The 21133-nt window shown below is 39.6% G+C and overlaps 1 protein-coding gene across 18 annotated transcripts in view; it reads left to right on the top strand.

The window, feature by feature from the left end:
• HECTD1 (HECT domain E3 ubiquitin protein ligase 1) overlaps positions 1–15815 on the top strand; it is a 107962-nt gene extending 92147 nt beyond the window's left edge. For 11 of the 18 annotated variants that reach the window (XM_031002007.3, XM_031002009.3, XM_031002010.3 and 8 more), the window contains 13 exons: positions 1591–1645; positions 1873–2055; positions 2448–2655; positions 2743–2828; positions 3388–3515; positions 6340–6541; positions 8239–8376; positions 8690–9297; positions 10269–10347; positions 10461–10554; positions 12867–13017; positions 14605–14749; positions 14862–15815. In XM_031002007.3, coding sequence (XP_030857867.1) covers positions 1591–1645; positions 1873–2055; positions 2448–2655; positions 2743–2828; positions 3388–3515; positions 6340–6541; positions 8239–8376; positions 8690–9297; positions 10269–10347; positions 10461–10554; positions 12867–13017; positions 14605–14749; positions 14862–14999 — 2215 coding nt within the window. In that variant the 3' untranslated portion in view covers positions 15000–15815. The remainder of the gene's footprint in view (positions 1–1590; positions 1646–1872; positions 2056–2447; positions 2656–2742; positions 2829–3387; positions 3516–6339; positions 6542–8238; positions 8377–8689; positions 9298–10268; positions 10348–10460; positions 10555–12866; positions 13018–14604; positions 14750–14861) is intronic. The other 7 variants (XM_055361340.2, XM_055361341.2, XM_055361342.2 and 4 more) reach the window with 1 other exon arrangement.
• Positions 15816–21133: the final 5318 nt, after the last annotated feature.

A 21133-nucleotide genomic window follows, 5' to 3' on the forward strand; every position in this document is an offset into this window, starting at 1 on the left:
CACCTGCCTTTCTTTGTACAAATAATTATCAATGACTTAGGGTAAATTTATTTAACATTTTTGTGCGTCACATTCCTAATCTATAAAATGAGAGTGGTTTTAAGGAATTAATGAATTAACATGTATAAAGTGTTTTCTTTACTTTTCTTTTTTTCTGAGACAAGGTCTCTCTCTGTTGCCCAGGCTGGAGTGCAGTGGAGTGCAGTGGTGCGATCATGGCTCACTGCAGCCTCAAACTCCACAGGCTCAGGTGATTTTTCCACCTCAGTCCCCTGAGTAGCTGGGACTACAGGTGTGCACCACCAGGCCTAGCTAATTTTTGTATTTTTTATAGGGATGGGGTTTTTACCATGTTGCCCATGCTGGTGTCAAACTTCTGAGCTCAAGTGATCCGTCCACCTCAGCCTCCCAAAGTGCTGGGATTACAGGTGTTGAGCCTCTGTGCTTGGCCTGCAAAGTGTTTTCATTACCCCCTAGGATATATTAAGTGCTCAGTAAATATTATCTATAAAGTAATTGTTATTTAATAATAATAAATTATATCATCATTCTTACTGTAACTTCACTTCTATTAGTATGTTTTCTGATGTTCTCTTAACATCACTGATAATCTTATGTAATGGCCAATAAAAGTAATGTAGGTCCTTTTGAAATAGAACAGAAAATCATAACAGTGTTCTCCCGCCCTTCAGTTTTTTTTCCCCAAGTTCCCAAGAGCTAGGAAAACCTCCCTTCAATTTTTATTGCAGTTTAAAAATTGATCTCAACTGCCTTATTTGAACATAAGCACTCCTGATCATTGTTATTTCTATCCTTCTTTCCATCTAGACACAGAGAACCTGTTTCTTATCCCATTGTATTTTTACAACAGTTATAGCCATGTGCTACATAACAACTTTTCAGTCAGTGATGGACCATGTATGACAGGGGTCCCATAAGATTATAAAACCACATTTTTACTGTACCTTTTTTATGTTTAGATACACAAATACCATTGTGTTACAGTTGCCTATAGTATTCAGTACAGTGATATGCTGTTAAGGTTCGTGGCCTAGGAAAAATAGGCTATAACACATAGCCTACGTAGATAGTAGGCTATACCATTTTGTTTTGTGTAATGCACTCAGTGATGTTTCACAACCACCAAATCACCTAATGCTGCATAACACTTGATACAGTCATATCTTTAAAAGTTCTAGATTTGATACATGCTTTCTTTGTAATAATGATAAATTTATAAATCATAATTCAGGAATATGGTTTCTGCTACTTTGCCTTATGTTTAACAAATTAACATTTTTTCTTAAAAATACTCCTTGAGGCTGGGTGTCGTGACACACCTTAATCCCAGCACTTTGGGAGGCCAAGGTAGGAGCATCGCTTGAAACCAGGAGTTTGAAACTAGCCTGGACAACATAACGAAACCTTATCTCTACAAAAAATATAGAAAAAAAGAATCCTCCTTGAGTTCAGTGTTCAGTGCAGGCATATGTCTAGTGAATGACATTCACTTTTTTTTTAAAGAATTGAAGCCTTATTGGAAATAATCACAAATTATATATGAATTAACTTGAATATCTTCATGTTTAGAATCATGTACAGAGAAATGAAGGATTCTGATAAAGAAAAGGAAAATGGAAAAATGGTAAGTTATTTTAGAACATTGGTCTTACTCTTGGCTATTTAGTTAAAAGAAGAAAGATAGTAAAACTAACACAGTACTGCAATTGAACATTGAAGGGAAGAATGACTAACATGGAATTCTTTAGATTAGACCAAGTGCATGATCTTAAAGCTACCTCATGTAATGCATGTGAAATATCAGAGACTTTATAATTGGGAAAGGCCAACATTTGGTTTTTCCTGTTGTAGGGTTGCTGGTCTATAGAGCATGTGGAGCAGTACCTTGGCACTGATGAATTACCAAAGAATGACTTGATAACCTACCTGCAGAAGAATGCAGACGCTGCTTTCCTGCGCCACTGGAAATTAACTGGCACTAATAAAAGTATTAGGAAAAACAGAAATTGTTCTCAGCTCATAGCTGCATATAAGGTATATATTGGCATCAAAACACTATTTTGATTGCAAATGGCTTCGTGCTTTGTTTTGCAGCTTTGGAAGCTTCTTAAGGAACAGCAGTTCATTGAGACATAATTTTAAAAATGAGGTTGAATTAACACTGTTAATGCACAAATTCTAAAATTTCAAATATGGCTGGTAGCATTGGATCTGAATGCAGACTTTGACCATGGCTTAGAGTGGTTATATTTTATTTGGGAATTTTAATGGTTTAGAATGCCTTGATTTATGTCTTGTGTTATGTTCTTATTTAAAAAGAAGGCACTTAAAAAAATTCCAACCCTTTCATAGTGGTATTGATAGAATGATACACTGTTTTTCTTGAAAATGTGATTAATGGCCAGTTTTTCTAATTGTTTCTATAGGATTTTTGTGAGCATGGAACAAAGTCTGGGTTAAACCAGGGGGCCATTTCTGCTCTTCAAAGTAGTGATATTCTTAATTTAACAAAAGAACAACCTCAGGCCAAAGCAGGCAATGGACAGAACTCTTGTGGAGTAGAAGATGTCCTTCAGCTTCTGCGTATTCTGTATATAGTTGCAAGTGACCCTTATTCAAGAATATCCCAGGAAGGTCTGTAAGAAGCCTTGTTTCATTTCTATAGCAGTTTTAAAGCAAGTCAGTTTATATTTTTATTAATTTTATTAATTAATTTTATAGATGGTGATGAACAGCCTCAGTTTACTTTTCCACCAGATGAATTCACTAGCAAAAAAATTACAACAAAAATATTACAGCAGATTGAGGTAATAAAATCAGACAGCTGAACTCTTTATTACTGTTGGACTTTTCCTAATATTCCCTTTACTTTCTTTTCTACCTCTCACCATCTTTCCCTTCCCTCTGATTGGTAATTTGAGCTATATGGTCCTTTGCATTTATTTCCTAATTACAGGTTTATAATTGACTTGGTAATTTTTAATCATTGCTTTATAGGGTCAGGTGTGGTGGCTCACGCCTGTAATTCCAGCATTTTGGGGGCAAGGTGGGTGTATCGTTAGAGGCTAGGAGTTTGAGACCAGCCTGGCCAATATGGCGAAACCCAGTCTCTACTAAAAATACAAAAATTAGCTGGGCTTGGTGGCACATGCCTATAATCCCAGCTACTTGGGTGGCTAGGGCAGGAGAATCGCTTGAACCCAGGAGGCAGAGGCTGCAGTGAGCCGAGATCGTACCACTGCACACCAGCCTGGGCAACAGAGTGAGACTCTGTCTCAAAAAAAAAAAATGAATGAATGAATGAATGCATGCATGCATGCATGAATGCCTTATAGCACTAAGACATTATTATTTGTTAATTCGCAGGAACCATTGGCACTGGCAAGTGGGGCTCTGCCAGACTGGTGTGAACAATTAACCAGCAAATGTCCTTTTCTAATACCATTTGAAACTAGACAGCTTTATTTCACATGTACAGCATTTGGTGCCTCAAGGTAAGAAGACTGTTTTTTATGTTTTTAGAATAAGTATGCTTTTATGTTATGTAAGTTGAAAATGTACAACTATACTGTCAAGACTGATAGAGGGAATATATTATCTTGTATTCTTATAAAGAATAGTCAGCATTGCCTTTTGGCCTGAACTACCAATCTTCTAGTAATTCACCAAAATGACTAATCCAAAGGAAAGGAGGAGAGATACCCGATAGATGTTTTCTAGGTCTTTTAGAAAACATGGAGTTGTTCCTTTGGCCACGTATATGCAAATCTAAAAGAGAGGTGATACTGTAGACATTAAGGGAATGGGTACTGTTCAAAAAGGAATGCCCCACAAGTGTTACCATGGCTAAACTGGAAGAGTCTACAGTGTTACCCAGCAGGCTGTTGGGATTGCTGTTTTTTTGTTTTTGTTTTTGTTTTTTTGAGACAGAGTCTCGCTCTGTCGCCCAGGCAGGAGTGCAGTGGTGTGATCTCGGCTCACTGCAACCTCCGCCTCCCAGGTTCAAGCGATTCTCCTGCCTCAGCCCCCCTGAGTGGCTGGGATTACAGGTGCACGCCACCACGCGTGGCTAATGGCATTGTTGTAAACAAACAAGGGCAAGATTCTTACCAAGAGAATTAATGTGCATATTGAGCACATTAAGCACTCTAAGAGCCGAGATAGCTTCCTGAAACACATGAAGGAAAATGATCAGAAAAAGAAGGAAGCCAAAGAGAAAGGTACCTGCATTTAGCTGAAGTGCCAGCCTGTTCCACCCAGAGAAGCGCACTGTGTGAAAACCAAAGGAAAGAAGTCTGAGCTGCTGGAACCTCTTCTCTGTGAATTCATGCATAATGGTGTTTAAAAAAAATAGCCAGGCGCGGTGGCTCACACCTGTAATCCCAGCACTTTGGGAGGCCGAGGCGGGCAGATCATGAGGTCAGGAGATCGAGACCATCCTGGCTAACGTGGTGAAACCCCATCTCTGCTAAAAATACAAAAAGTTAGCTGGGTGTGGTGGCGGGCACCTGTAGTCTCAGCTACTTGGGAGGCTGAGGCAGGAGAATGGCGTGAACCCGGGAAGTGGAGCTTGCAGTGAGTAGAGATTGTGCCACTGCACTCCAGCCTGGGCGACAGAATGAGACTCCATCTAAAAAAAATAAAAAATAAAGATAAAAATAAAAGACCTCTGGACTGTAAAAATGTTTCTCTTCCTTGAGTAGAAGTGTGGTGTCCTCTCCCCCAAAGAAATACTTCAGGCAAATTTTAATTTTGTCCTAAGCGTAATTGTGTAATGTCTTTACTATTCAAATTTAATGTATTTCTTACTGAAAGATGTGAGATGGCTTATTGTGCAACAGATTACTCAACTGGTTAGAAAATGGTCAGATATTATTTACGAAATATTTGTACTAGTTTGAAGATAGTCCCTCTAATCATGGAAGAAGTAATTTACCAAAAAAAAAAAAAAAGCATTTAAAAAGTTTCTGTTTCCAGGCTGGGCACGGTGGCCCATGCCTATAATTTCAGCACTTTGGGAGGCCAAGGCAGACACATCACTCGAGGCCAGGAGTTCAAGACCAGCCTGGCCAATGTGGCAAAACCCCATCTCTACAAAAAACACAAAAATTAGCTGGGCATAATTCCAGCTTTTTAGGAGGCTGAGGCATAAGAATTTGCTTGAACCTGGGAGGCAGAGGTTGCAGTGAGCCGAGATTGCACCACTGCACTCCAGCCTGGGCGACAGAGCAAGACACATTGTAGGTGCTCAATAAATATTTTGTTGAATGATTGTTTACCTTAAGTACTCTTCCAAAATAGTTGTAAAAAAAAAGTTATAATTTAAACTGTTTGTTTTCTTCCCTGATAGTTACATTTTTGTACCATTTAATGCCATTTACAAAGCATTTATATACATAGAACTATAGGCATGTTGTGATAACTGGCATTGATTATAATTTGTTTTATAAATGAGGAAATTGATTCTGCACGTACTTAGCTGATTTGCCTAAGATCATGAGAAAATAGTAGCACACATGAGAGTAGAACCTTCAGCTTCTTATTCTTAATTATCGGTTCTTCCTCCCACCATAAATGGATTGTTATTAAAAAAAAGAAAATGTGGCCGGGTGTGGCAGCTCATGCCTGTAATCATAGCACTTTGGGAGGCTGAGGCGGGTGGATCAGTTAAGGCCAGAAATTCAAGACCAGCCTGGGCAACATGGCAGAACCCCCATCTCTACTAAAAATACAAAAATTAGCTGGGCGTGGTGGCACACACCTGTAATCCCAGCTACTGGGGAGGCTGAGGCAGGAGAATCACTTGAACCCGGGATAGGGAGGTTGCAGTGAGCCGAGATCATGCCACTGTACTCCAGCCTGGGTGACAGAAAAAGACTCCATCTCAAAAAAAAAAAAAAAAAGAAAAAGAAAAATTGTTTTAAAATTATAATTACCGTTTTGATGGTGGCTTTCAGTTTGAAAGATAGCTTAATCATTTTTAAATTTCTCTGATAGGAAACATTTGTCATTTTTTTGAATGATGTTGGGGCTTGGACAACAGATTATTATTTTTATTGAACTGCTAAAATAAGGAGGCAAAATATAGACCCAGTACTTTCTCAGTTTGCTTAAGGCAGATTATAATAAAAGGAGTTTCATATATTTTTACTTGTGACAGGAAGCAGTTTATGTAACAAAAAAAGATTACTGTGTTTTAAAAATCACCTGATAAAATACTATTTTTTAATTTCTTAAATCTTTGAATTCTGTTGCTCGTTTAGTAGTACATTCAGCTGTTAATGTATGCCGCAGCTCATAGATATTTTTCTATTTCAGAGCAATAGTATGGTTACAGAACCGACGTGAAGCCACTGTGGAACGAACGAGAACCACAAGCAGTGTTAGGCGAGATGACCCTGGAGAGTTTCGAGTTGGTCGTCTCAAGCATGAAAGAGTAAAAGTTCCACGTGGCGAGTCACTGATGGAATGGGCTGAGAATGTCATGCAAATACATGCAGATCGGAAATCAGTTCTTGAGGTAATCTTATATAAAATTAGATTTAGGGAACAGGAATGATACTTAGGGAACCAGCCCAATGTGTATCTTCACTGCATTAAAAACTGTGGTAGGTAAACATGAAGAGGGGTTTTCCTATTCTGTAGGCAGAAGCCTTCTCCTCTGGCAGAGCATCTTTTTCATAAGAGGATGTCAGTCCACCTCCTTAGGGGTTAGGTCTTGTGCCATTAATGAGCAATAAAGAAGATCTCCACTCTTGAGGTGGCAAAGTGCTTGTTCTGCTTGAGGGCTTCTACCCATTTCATAACAAAGTTGGACTAAAATAGTAGTACTCACAAGGGATTCTTTTTTACTCTTACATTAAACTGCTGTTCGATATTTTGGGAGCACCTGGTTTTGTAATATTGTTTCACTTGAATTGTGCTTGGTATTATGTCACTGGTCTCTGTTGAGACATGTTATAGCAAATGGTAGTATGACATTTAATATATTTAGTTTAGAAATGTTACTGTGGACATTGTTGGTTTTATTTCATATACACAGTATTCCCTATATGAGGAAGAGTGGAAATATGTCTCCTGTCACGGGGGTGAAGCCAATTGGTTTGTTTTTAACTTTTGGATCATAAACTAATTGCAAGAAATATGATACATCTCTAGAAGATGTCCAAGGCTTTACGTCTTTCACTTTATATACAGACTTTCATTGTATTCCTCCTACCCTTATGTTCTTCTTCTTCTTCTTTTTTTTTTTTTTTTAATAGAGACAAGTTCTCACTATGTTGCCCAGGCTGGTCTCAAACTCCTGGGCTCAAGTGATCCACCCGTTTCGGCCTCCCAGAGTGCTGGGATTACAGGCTTGAGCCACCATGCCCAGTTGTTTACATTCTTCTAATATAGATAATCTTTTTTTTTAAACCATATGCTGTAGTTTTTATGATACTTTATGCAATCACTTTAAAGGTTTTTGTCCGTACTCTTCCTGTTGCAAAAATGATTTAAAGTGTCTTTAACTCAGAAATAAGCGGAAGAGGCGAGGCGCAGTGGCTCATGCCTGTAATCCCAGCACTTTGGGAGGCTGAGGTGGGTGGATCACCTGAGGTCAAGAGTTTGAGACCAGCCAGACCAACATAGTAAAACCCTGTCTCTACTGAAAATACAGAATTAGCCAGGCATGGTGGTGCATGGCCTCCCACCTACTTGGGAGGCCGAGGCAGGAAAATCGCCTGAACCCGGGAGGCAGAGGTTGCAGTGAGCTGAGATCGTGCCACTGCACTCCATCCTGGGCAACAAGAGTGAAACTGTCTCAAAAAATAAAAATAAAAAAGTGGAAGAGTCTAGGCTTTGGTGTCACACAGAGACACACAAAAGTCTGTTCACCATCATTTCTTCAAGCAAATTATTTAACCTCCTTATCTGAGATTTGGTTTCCTTTGGTGTAAAAAGGAAATAATTATTTTGCAGGGTTGTTGTGAGAAGTAAATGTATGAATGATGCTTGGCACAGTGCTTAAGCATGTAATAGTGTACAACAAGTGGACTCTTGTCTTTAGGAAAATTAAAAAAACACTTCTGTGCTGTTTATAATATATATACACTGCTATTTTGAAAAAAGGTACATTACTGGATCAGATATGATAAATTTTGGCAAGAATTAGATTATTTTTAAAAACACCCCAAACTTTAAGTTTAACCCACAATTTATTTGTTCATATTTTAGGTTGAGTTTTTAGGAGAAGAAGGAACTGGCTTGGGACCCACATTAGAGTTTTATGCTCTGGTGGCAGCAGAATTCCAGAGAACTGACTTGGGAGCTTGGCTTTGTGATGATAATTTTCCAGATGATGAATCTCGTCACGTAAGAATATTTCTCATTTTGTGACTTGAGTTGTGACTCTGCTTTCAAAAGTGTTAAAAATAGGTTATGTGTTCAGAGCATAAGCCAGGTTTCTGACTCTACTTTTATTATTGAATAATCTTGATACAATTAAAATAGTTCTAAAGCGATAAAATTTAGTCACCAAAAGCTATTTAATAAAATTATATACTTTTAGATAGCCAAATTCATGAAGATGTTTAATGTTTATGGATTTTTTTCTTAGATGATGATAGGCTTAGTTTCTATTACCTTTTGTTTAATTTTATTTGCATTTCACCCTCTAAAAAATTAGGTTGATCTTGGAGGTGGATTGAAACCTCCTGGATATTATGTGCAGAGGTCATGTGGACTGTTCACAGCACCATTTCCACAGGACAGTGATGAGCTTGAAAGGATCACGAAACTGTTTCATTTCCTTGGAATTTTCTTGGCCAAATGCATTCAAGACAATAGACTTGTGGACTTACCTATTTCTAAACCTTTTTTTAAACTTATGTGTATGGGTGACATTAAAAGCAATATGAGTAAACTGATTTATGAGTCACGAGGTGATAGAGACTTACACTGTACTGAAAGTCAGTCTGAAGCTTCTACAGAAGAAGGTCATGATTCACTCTCGGTAGGAAGCTTTGAAGAGGATTCAAAATCAGAATTTATTCTTGATCCCCCTAAACCAAAACCCCCAGCTTGGTTTAATGGAATTTTGACTTGGGAAGACTTTGAATTAGTAAACCCACACAGAGCCAGATTTTTAAAAGAAATTAAAGACCTTGCTATCAAGAGGCGCCAAATTTTAAGCAACAAAGGTCTTTCTGAAGATGAGAAGAACACAAAACTACAGGAACTAGTGCTGAAGAATCCATCAGGTTCTGGGCCTCCACTTAGCATAGAGGATTTAGGGTAAGCATTATATGTACATTCTTCAATCCAATGAGTGAATAAGTTTTAAAGCTTTTGTTTCTTTGTCCTCACTGATTTGCAATATATGAGTAAATAGTCTGTCAAAAACAGTAATATGCTGTAGGAAATATTGATGATCGACTTGAACCTTTGATTTAATATTATAAAGACAACACTCAGAATACTAGAATATTAGTTTATTAATCATCAAACCTTTAGAAGATTACCTGACTTAGCCAATGTGAATTTATATGCCTGTGTAAAATGTCCAGAGCCAACAATATCTTGACAAATTCATCTGCTAATATATGATTCACTTTGCAAAGCTCAAAAATTGGTTGGTATGTCAGCTTTATCACCAATGGCTGTAGCAGTTGAGATGCTGCAGAACTTTTGATAGAACTCTGTTACTTTATTGTACAGGTAATTATATCTTCAGCTGTGATTTTAGGTTAACTGCAAGGCCTTTTTTTTTTAATGTTTGCTGATAATGTTGGTAAACTGTGTTTGATAAATGGTTATATATTCAAGGTTTTTTTTAATATGTATTTTTGTACACAGCGTGATTGACTTCAGTAAAGCAACAGTTTCTTCCTAAAAGTCTTACAAACATGTTGCTGTCATAATTCATTGCAAAATTTTTAGTTCATTAATTTTGTGCCATAAGTTAGAAGTAAAATATAGAAAGGTGGTTTCATGGAATCTTTGCAAAGCCAGACAGATTTGATAACAGTTGGCCTAGTAGATTTTGTCCATAGAATATTGTATTTAAAAAGTCCTCAACTTCTAAGCTGGTGTACTGATTTTGTTGGAGGAGGAGAGGGGTGGGATTTATGGTTTTGATAGCCATGTTATTTTATTTAATTTTTTCTCTTGTACCCACTGATGGCAGATGATAGTAATGTTATAAAAATTAAACACCATTAGTAGTAGCTGCATGTCAGTTAATTTAATCTTTTTTGTCCTCCCAGTTTAAATTTCCAGTTTTGCCCTTCCTCAAGAATATATGGTTTTACAGCTGTGGATCTCAAGCCAAGTGGTGAAGATGAGGTAAAAAGTTTGCTTTTAATATAGTTGTAAGTTCTGAAATACCCTCTTAGCAAGGCCAGTTGTACTAGACACTCCTGAAATATTCCTAGATACTGACAAATTTTCTTTTGCAGATGATAACAATGGATAATGCAGAAGAATATGTGGATTTGATGTTTGACTTTTGTATGCATACGGGTATTCAGAAACAAATGGAAGCCTTTAGAGGTAATTTTAAAGGATTTTTAGAATAATTGCTCTCCTTTCACTTTGAGACAGTTGAAATTATGGTCAAGAATTGCTGGTGGTCGGCTGGGCACGGTGGCTCACACCTGTAATCCCAGCACTTTGGGAGGCCAAGGCGGGAGGATCACCTGAGGTTGGGAGTTCGAGACCAGCCTGACCAACATAGAGAAACCCTGTCTCTACTAAAAATACAAAATTAGCTGGACATGGTGGTGCATGCCTGTAATCCCAGCTACTCGGGAGACTGAGGCAGGGGAATTGCTTGAACCCAGGAGGCGAGGTTGCGGTGAGCCGAGATCACGCCATTGCACTCCAGCCTGGGCGATGAGCAAAACTCTGCTGCAAAAAAAAAAAAAAAAAAAAAAGAATTGCTGGTGGTCGGGTGTGGTGGTGGCTCCTCACACTTGTCATCTCAGCACTTTGGGAGGCTGAAGCAGGAGGATCGCTTGAGCCCAGGAGTTCCAAGACCAGCCTGGGCAACATGGCAAGACCCCATCTCTACAAAACATTTTTTTAAAAATTAGCTAGATGTGGTGGCATGTGCCTGTGGTCCCAGCTACCTGCAAGGCTGAAGTGGGAGAATAGTTTGAGCCTGGGAAGCTGAGGCTGCAGTGAGCCATGTTTGTGCCACTGCACTCCAGCCTGGGCAACAGAGGGAGACCTTGCCTCAACAAAGAAAGAAAGAAAGTGGACATAGGTTGCATACATTCTAGATTACTTGATCAGGATGAATTAACATGAAAGAATCATGATGGGAACAAAGTATATTACAAGGTAAATTACTTTTGAAAATGAGAACACAGTTTTGCCTGACTTGTATGACAGAAAGAGCTGGTGAACTCCAGACTGAGTAGTAATAAGAATTTGCATACTGACCATAGCAACTGAATGTTCTCTCTCTGTTCACGTTTGTGATGTTAAGCAGGGATTTCTAATTTAAAATACAGTTTTAATTTCAAGCTGTCTTAATTTATGCTTGTTTATTCAAACATTTATGAATGTTGAATATTCATCTTCTGTCCATTTCATCGGTAATGGGTATTTTTTTATTGTTGCATAATATATGTACATGTTTATGGGGCATTTTGATACATAGAATGTGTAATGATAAAATCAGTATTTAGGACATCCATCATCTTGGACATTTATCATTTCTATGTGTTGGGAACATTCAAATTATTCTCTTCTAGCTTCTTTGAAATATATATTATTGTTAACTATAGTCACCCTACTATGCTAGAAAACATTAGAACTTACTCCTTTTATTTAATTGTAAGTTTGTACCCATTAAACTACCTCTCTTCATCCACCCCCACATGCAACATTCCCAGCCTCTGATACCATTCTTTTCTTTACCTTTATGAGATCAACTTTGTTGTTTTTGTTTTTTTGAGACAGAGTTTTTGCTCTTGTTTCCCAGGCTGGAGTGTGATGGCACGAACTCGGCTCACTGCAACCTCCACCTCCTGGGTTCAGGCGATTTTCCTGCTTCAGCCTCCCGAGTAGCTGGGATTATAGGCATGCACCACCACACCTGGCTAATTTTGTATTTTTAGTGGAGATGGGGTTTCCCCATGTTGGTCAGGCTGGTCTTGAACTCCCACCCTCAGGTGATCTGCCCACCTCGGCCTCCCAAAGTGCTGGGATTACAGGTGTGAGCCACCTTGTCCGGCCAAGATCAACTTTTTAAGTTCCCACATATGAGTGGGAACATGTGATACTTGTCTTTCTGTGCTTGGCTTTTTTCACTTAATATAATGACCTCCAGTTCCACCCATGTTCCTACAAATGGAAAGATTTCATTCTTTTTTTTTTTGAGACGGAGTCTCAGGCTGGAGTCCCAGGCTGGAGTGCAGTGGTGCCATCTCGGCTCACTGCAAGCTCCGCCTCCTGGATTCACGCCATTCTCCTGCCTCAGCCTCCCGAGTAGCTGGGACTACAGGCAGCCGCCACCACGCCCGGCTAATTTTTTGTATATTTAGTAGAGACGGGGTTTCACTGTGTTAGCCAGGATGGTCTCAATCTCCTGACCTCATGATCCGCCTGCCTCGGCCTCCCAAAGTGCTGGGATTACAGGCGTGAGCCACCATGCCCAGCCCATTCTTTTTTATGGTTGCATAGTATTCCATTGTGTACATAATACCACATTTTCTTTACACATTCATCCCTTGATAGATACTTAGATTGATTCTGATAATGGGTATTTTGGTTTGAAATTTGGTTATTTTGGAATCGTAACTTGGAAACTGAGTTGTATGTTTGTTTTTTGTGTTTCTGTTACATGTACGATGTAGATGGGTTTAATAAAGTTTTTCCAATGGAGAAATTAAGTTCCTTCAGCCATGAAGAAGTCCAAATGATTCTTTGTGGAAACCAGTCACCATCCTGGGCAGCAGAGGATATTATCAATTACACTGAACCTAAGCTGGGTTATACACGTGACAGGTATGTGATACTATTTTCTAAGATCAACAAAATTATTTATATTCCCCAAATCAAATGACAGATTCTCTAAAGAACTTTAATTCAGTGAGTATCATAAAGTAAGTGAGAAAGCAGTGGTGTCTCACAGTTACCAGAATGCATATCCACTGATAAGGCTGGGAGGATACAAAAAGACAACTGACAGCAGGCCGGGCGTGGTGGCTCACACCTGTAATCCCAGCACTTTGGGAGGCTAAGGCGGGTGGATCACTTGAGGTCAGGAGTTTGAGACCAGCCTGGCCAACACGGTGAAACCTTGTTTCTACTAAAAATACAAAAATTAGCTGGGCGTGGTGGCAGACGCTTGTAATCCCAGCTACTTGGGAGGCTGAGACACGAGAATCACTTGAACCCAAGAGGTGGAGGTTGCAGTGAGCCAAGATCATGCCATTGCACTCCAGCCTGGGCAACAAGAGTGAAACTCTGTCTCAAAAAAAAAAAAAAAGACAACTGACATCATGGCTGATGTTGATTCCTTTCCTCATTGTGTTTTAATTGTTCATTTTTAAAATTTGGTAAATTGTAAGCTGTTGGGCTATATACTACGTTTATATTAAACTTTTTATTGAATATAACAGATAAGTACACACATCATATATACAGTTTAGAGGATTTTCTCAAAGTGAACACACCTGTATAATTGGTATCCAGAATATGAAACAACTTCAAAAATCCCCCTTCCCACCATATTCTTTTCTATTAATCTGATCACCATATGTTGATCAGTTTTGCTTGCTTTTGAACTTTTAATATATGAAATCATGTAGTCTGTTTTCTTTGTGGTCTGGTTTCTTTTGAGTCATATTATGATTATGAAATTTATCCATGTTGTGGCATGTCGTTCATTTACTATTTCATTACATAAATTTATACAAGATAATTATTTTGCTGGAATAAAAATTATTTCAGATCCCCTTTGGTATATTTATCCATATTTGAAATGATTTTGCAAGTGCATCCTGTGTTTTTATGATTTGCTGACTTTGTTGCAGAATAGATGGACCCCATACACTGTCAGTATTTTTTAGTTCTTACAATTTGTAAGTTCAAGACAGTCTTTGAGGGATTTTTATTTTTATTTTTGAGATGGAGTTTCGCTCTTATTGTCCAGGCTGGAATGCAATGGCACAATCTCAGCTCACTGAAACCTCTATCTCCCAGGTTCAAGCGATTCTCCTGCCTTAGCCTCCCAAGTAGCTGGGATTACAGGCATGCGCCACCACGCCCAGCTAATTTTGTATTTTTAGTAGAGACGGGGTTTCACCATGTTTGTCAGGCTGCTCTTGAACTCTTGACCTCAGGTGATCCACCCACCTCAGCCTCCCAAGGTGCTGGGATTACAGGTATGAGCCACCACACCTGGCCAGGGATATTTTTAAAGTAGCTTATATTAGCCCATTTCATACTTACCCAAGAGTCTCTAGATGTGTTGTTCTGGTGTGAGGATATTGTTTTTTAGGGGGCTTGTTGCTGCCTTAGAAAGTAGTGGTAGTGATTTTCATTTAAATCTGCAGTCAACTCAATATAACTATATTTTTGTTCTTTTAGCCCTGGTTTCCTGAGGTTTGTGAGGGTTTTATGTGGCATGTCTTCTGATGAAAGGAAAGCATTCTTGCAGTTTACCACTGGTTGTTCAACTCTACCCCCAGGTGGACTGGCTAACCTGCATCCCAGGCTCACGGTTGTACGCAAGGTACAAGCTCTCTGGCTAATGGGGAATCCAAATGGAATTTAGTTACTTTACTTTTGAAAGAAAGAAGTATTTAAACTCATGGTCTTCTGTTGTGTTTGCTTTCTTGTTGTAGGTTGATGCTACTGATGCAAGCTATCCATCAGTCAATACATGTGTGCATTACCTTAAGTTGCCTGAATATTCTTCCGAGGAGATCATGAGAGAGCGCTTGCTAGCTGCTACAATGGAGAAAGGCTTTCATCTCAATTGAGCTTTGAAGTGCAATGGGAGACATCAGAGACTTTAAAAATACTAGTGAAGCCTCTTGTGTTTGTGTGCAGAGAAGTATATGATCCACCATGCTAATGACACTTGCCTTTTTTTCCACCATTAAGGCTTTAAGAACATGTGGAATAAGTTTTTTAGCTGCTAATGACGAAACAAATCCTGTAACTACCCAGCCAGCAAGTATATAGCACAGAACACTGTGTTACTTTACAAGGGCTTATGTGACTGGAATAAGGTGGTCCCACTTGACTGTTCCAAAGAGCAGCTTCTCAGATCTTCAGTGTTCACTGGTAAATTTCTAACAGTGTATTTGTGTAAAGTTTGTCATTTCATACTCCATACACTACAGTTGCCGTCACTGATCCCTGTTTTGCTGGCTTTTAAGCTACTTGGTCAAAAATCCTGCTTCCTTAAAACATAGAGAATTAATGAGCATCTCAAGCTTTTTCTTTTCCTTTTTAATGATGCCTGCACTATCAAGAGTATTCTAGTGTTCTCTCTTTGTTTGGCATATAATCATGCACCAACCTTTTTATTTCTTTAAGGTGGGAGTATATTTTTATTTCCTAAATGCCATACTATGAAGATCAAAGTCTTAAGTGTGTTTGTGCAGCTCAAAAATAAAGATGTATTAAGGGGGGAAAACACTGGTCTAAGTGCAAGGCACACTTAAAGCAAGTTTTACTTTTGGTTGTATTTTCTTTGTATATTATAAACATTTATTTAACTTGTTGCCGTTTGAAGTAAAAAATTTCCAAAATGTATGCTCAACAATAATCATTAAAATGTTTGCAGCGTACAGAACTGTGTCATGTGACTATTTCAATGCAGTCATCAGACTTAAGAGCTTTAGCAGGTACTCGTCATTTTGAATCATCCAAAGTTTTCTGAAATTACTACATAAAGAAATGTGTTTTTCTATAGTAAATACGGGTATTAAAATTGAAAGGCTAGAAGAAATACATATTCACACACTTGTGATCCAGTGGTTGGGTTCAGTTTTAAAGTATGCCTCAGTTAGAACTGACCAGTTACTTGTGTTATTTTTTTTTAAAAAACACCAGATCCACAACTTAACTATTGTATCTATAAGGATATGTAAGTAAGGATGTAAGTGAGATCCAAGAATGATTTTTAAATGTTGTGTGTCAAAACACCGGGATACTGCTGTTTTCTGGTTTTGAAGAAGGGACTGTATTTCCAAATTCCAAAGTAGATTTTCCAAATTCCAGTTATTACCATATCTGTGCTTATAGGTGAAAGGAAAGACACTAGGCCTGATTTAGCCAAATAGCTTTTTTTTTTTTTTTTTTTTTTCCTCTTAAAGACAGGCTCTTGCTGTGTTACCCAGGCTGGTCTCAAACTCCTAGGTTCAAGCAGTCCTCCCACCACAGCTTCTGGAGTAGCTGGGATTACAGATGTGTATCACCACACCTGGCTCAAATGGTTTTTTAAGGAACCAAAAGCATGTTTGAAATTGCCCAGTATCGACCTGTTTAAAAGGCAAATTCTCTGCCCATGAGAGATATCTTCTGCTATAATTACAAGTCTCTAAGATGTCTATCAGTAGTCAGCTTTCACCAAGACTAGCCTGGCACCAGGGTTAGCAAACTATGGCCTGCTGCCTGTTTTTGAATGGCCCATGGCTACGCATGGCTTTAAAATTTTTTAATTGTTGGGGGAAAAAAATCAAAAGAATAATATTTTATGTGAAAATTATGAAATTTAAATTTCAGTGTCCACAAATAAACACAGCCACGTTCATTCATTTACATGGTTGCTTTTGCACTGCAATGGCAGAATTGAGTAGTTAGAAGAGACCATATGGTCCACAAAGCCTAAAATATTTACTATTTGGCCCTTTACAGAAAAAGCTTGCTGAACCCTGGTCTGGCAGGTGGCTACAGCAGATAAATTGATAACTTTACATAAAATCGGGCAGGGCACGGTGGCTCACATCTGTAATCGCAGCACTCTGGGAGGCCGAGCAGGGTGGATCACCTGAGGTCAGGAGTTGGAGACCAGCCTGACCAACATGGTGAAACCCTGTCTCAACTAAAAATATAAAAATTAGCCGGGCATGGTGGCACATGTCTGTAATACCAGCTACTCTGGAGGCTGAAGCAGGAGAATTGCTTGAACCTGGGAGGCAGAGGTTGCAGTGAGCTGAGATTGTGTCATTGCACTCCAGCCTGGGCAACAAGAGTGAAACTCTGTCTCAGAAAAAATAAAAACAAAAAGTTTATATAAAATCGTAGCTGTTTTTGAAATATTAGGAGTCTTCCTCAGAAAAAGTCCAAGAACAAGGTAAGGCTGGCCAAATATAAGTATGAAAAGTCACTTAAAGCATCTTAGTGAAGTTATATGGCGACACAGCCTGTAAGTACACATATGCATGAGTCAAGTGTTCTGAGACATCTACCAGGGTCTCCACCTCAACTGTAAGTTCTTAAATATTGTTTCCTATGATACCTACCAACTATTTTTTTTTAACTGTTATTCTCTCAAGGTTCTAAAATCTGTGCCGAGATGTAATTCAACTACTATTTTGGTGTGACCCAAAAATTAATTTTGTTCACTCCCTAGCTACTCTGGTGTACCAGTTTCAGCAGTTACCTGAATGTGCTACTGATGAAGTACCTACCAACTAGGACAGTGTTTCCCAACTAAAGTGTCTGAGAAAGACCCTCCATAGCATTTCAGTCTACACTGGGCTTTCCCCAGACCTTGGCTACTTGATACAAAGGTGTATCTGTACACACAAACCACTCATTGTTCCCACAGGTCAGAAGCCTTCCTTTTGCCTTCCTGAACGAGTCCAAAAACAACTCAGGTTTGGAGTCCACTATTGACTGTCTGCATTTTTATAGATATAAACCTTGATATTGCAAGTGGATTTTTAGAACAGGATAAAAAAAGGCTCCACTGCCTACCCCCCACAATACACAGACAAACCAAACGGAACAGTGCTGAATGTTATCTCTGAAACGTGAATTTGGCCAGGCGTGGTGGCTCACGCCTGTAATCCCAGCAGTTTGGGAAGCCAAGGCGGGCGAATCACTTGAGGTCAGGGTTTTGAGACCAGCCTGGCCAACATGATGAAACCCCATCTCTACTAAAAATACAAAAATTAGTCCAGTGTGGTGGCACACGCCTGTAATCCCAGCTGCTCGGGAAGCTGAGGCAGGAGAATTGCTTAAACCTGGGAGGCAGAGGTTGCAGTGAGCTGAGATCATGCCACTGCATTCCAGCCTGGACAACCGAGCGAGACTGTCTCAAGAAAAAAAATGCATTTATGTCCTATTTTAGAGGCTGGAGTGTCACAGAAGAATGAACTATTTGATCATTTCATAGGCTGGGACAGTATCTTAATATACCAAAAATAGATTTCGGCCGGGCAGGGTAGCTCATGCCTGTAATTCTTGCACTTTGGGAGGCTGAGGTGAGAGGACTGCTTGAGCCCAGGAGTTTGAGACCAGCCTGGGGAACATAGTGAGACCCTGTCTCTATATTTAAAGGAAAAAGATTTCTACTTTCTTCATTGCACCTGACCTCCCACCCCTACATGCATATATATATATATATAGTAGACCTCCCTATTCTTGGGGGATAAGTTCTAAGACCCCCAGTGGATATCTGAAACTGGGGATATCTGAAACTGAGGATAGTACCAAATCCTATATATATATAGAGAGAAAGAGAATGTTTTTTCCTATACATACATACCTATGATAAAGTTTATAAATTAGGCACAGTAAGATTAACAATAGAACAATTATTACAATATAAGAAAGTTATGTGAAAGCTGGGCATGGTGGTGTGCACCTATAGCTCCAGCTACTTGGAAGGCTGAGCAGGAGGATGGCTTGAGCCCAGGAGTTCAAATCCAGCCTGGGTAACAGAGACCCCATCTCTTAAAAAACAAAAGATGGCCAAGTGTGGTAGCTCATACCTGTAATCCCAGCACTCAGAGGCTGAGGTAAGGAGGATCGCTTGAGCCCAGGAATTCAAGGCTAGCCTGGGCAACATATGGAGACCTTGTCTCTACAAAAAATAAAAAAAATTAGCTGAGTGGGGTGGCACACACCTGTGGTCCCGGCTACCTGGGAAGCTGAGATGGGAGGATTGCTTGAGCCCAAGGGGTTGAGGCTGCAGTGAGCCGTAATCATGCCACTGCACTGCAGCCTGGGCAACAGAGCAAGACCCTGTCTTTAAAAAAAAAAGAAAAAAAAAATATATATATATATGCATGTAGTCTCTCTCAAGACCTTATTGCACTGTACTCACCCTTCTCATGATCTGTCCATCTGGTAACCAAGACAGTTACTAAATGACTGTCAAGTGGGGAGTGTATACAGCATGCATATGCTGGACAAAGGGACGATTCACCTCCCAGGCAAGACGGAGCGGGACAGAGCAGGATAAAGTGGGATGGTGCAAGATTTCATCACACTACTCAGAATGGCATGCAGTTTAAAACTTACACATTGTTTATTTCTGGAATTTTCTATTTAATATTTTGGGACCTCAGTTGACCATGAGTAACACAAACCACAGAATGCGAAACAGTGGATAAGAGAGGGACTACTGTACATACTTTCGCCTAAGACAGTTCTGTATATTCTTCTGTTAACGGGGTAGCAAAAGCATATAGAAAGGTTTTGGGGGGATGCAGTGCATTGCTCTTCTGTAATGACAGTAATTTACTTCAAGACATTGCAGGAGAAGGGGTTAAAGGAGTAAAAGGGAGGAAGAGAAGGATTCATTTCATGCCTACCTGTACAGAGATATTTTCTTGCTTTCTACTTTTTTTTTTTTTTTTTTTTGGAGATGGAATCTCACTCTGTGCCCAGGCTGGAGTGCAGTGGCACAATCTCGATCTCAGCTCACTGCAACCTCTGTCTCCTGGGTTCAAGTGATCCTCCTACCACAGCCTCCCAAGTAGTTGGGATTATAGGCACGTGCCACCATGCCCGGCTAATTTTTAGTAGTTTTAGTAGAGACAGGGTCTCACCATGTTGGCCAAGCTGGTCTTGAACTCCTGACCTCAAATGATCTACCCACCTTGGCGTCCCAAAGTGCTGGGATTATAGGCGTAAGCCACCATGCCTGGCTGCATTCTACTTTTAAACTTTGAACTAAATTTCATTAACAGTAAGCTTATTAATAAGCAAACCTTTTAAAATGTGTCATAAAAAGACGGCATAGTGGCTCAGGCCTGTAATCCCAACACTTTGGGAGGCGAAGGCAGATGGATCATGTGACTGCAGGAATTCGAGACCAGTCTGGGCAACATAGTGAAACCCTATCTCTACAACAAAATACAAAAATTAGCTGGGTGGAGGGGGTGCGCACCTGTGGTCCCAGTTAGGAGGCTGAGGTGGGAGGATCACCTGAGCCCAGGAGGTAGAGGCTGCAGTGAGGCATGATCACACCACTGCACTCCAGCCTAGGAGACAGAGGGAGATGCTGTCTCCAAAAAACAAACAAAAAAGGGGATAAAGGATAGCTGTAGGGGCTCTCTGGGGCTGTCTTAATGTCTGACCATCCATTATTTGAAAGTAATGTTCTCTACAGAGTTAATTACATAATGGCATTGTAATTACTAAGTGCCCTTAAAATGAGTATCAAAGGCTTTTACAGACTGGCAAATAAAATTTAACTCTGCATCTTTGTTAGGTACATGTTATAAAAGTTTTTTTGTTTTGTTTTTGTGTTTTTGAGGCAGGGCCTCACTCCATTACCCAGGTTGGAGTACAGTGTTGTGATCATAGTTCACTGCAGCCTCAAACTCCTGGGCTTGATCAATTCTCCCACCTCAGCTTCTTGAGTAGTTAGGAGTACAGGTGCTCACCACCACAGTTGGCTAACTTTTTAATTAGTTATTTACTTATTTTTAGAGACAGGGTCTCACTCTGTCGCCCAGGCTGGAGTGCAGTGGCATGATCTCGGCTCACTGCAACCTCTGCCTCCCGGGTTCAAGCAATTCTACTGCCTCAGCCTCCTGAGTAGCTGAGATTAGAGGTGCTTGCCACCATGCCTGGCTAACTTTTTGTATTTTTAGTAGAGACAAGGTTTTGCCATGTTGGCCAGGCTGGTTTCAAACTCCTGACCTCA

The sequence above is a fragment of the Gorilla gorilla genome, chromosome 15, assembly GCF_029281585.2.
Source record: "Gorilla gorilla gorilla isolate KB3781 chromosome 15, NHGRI_mGorGor1-v2.1_pri, whole genome shotgun sequence".
In the NCBI taxonomy this organism is placed as follows: domain Eukaryota; kingdom Metazoa; phylum Chordata; class Mammalia; order Primates; family Hominidae; genus Gorilla; species Gorilla gorilla.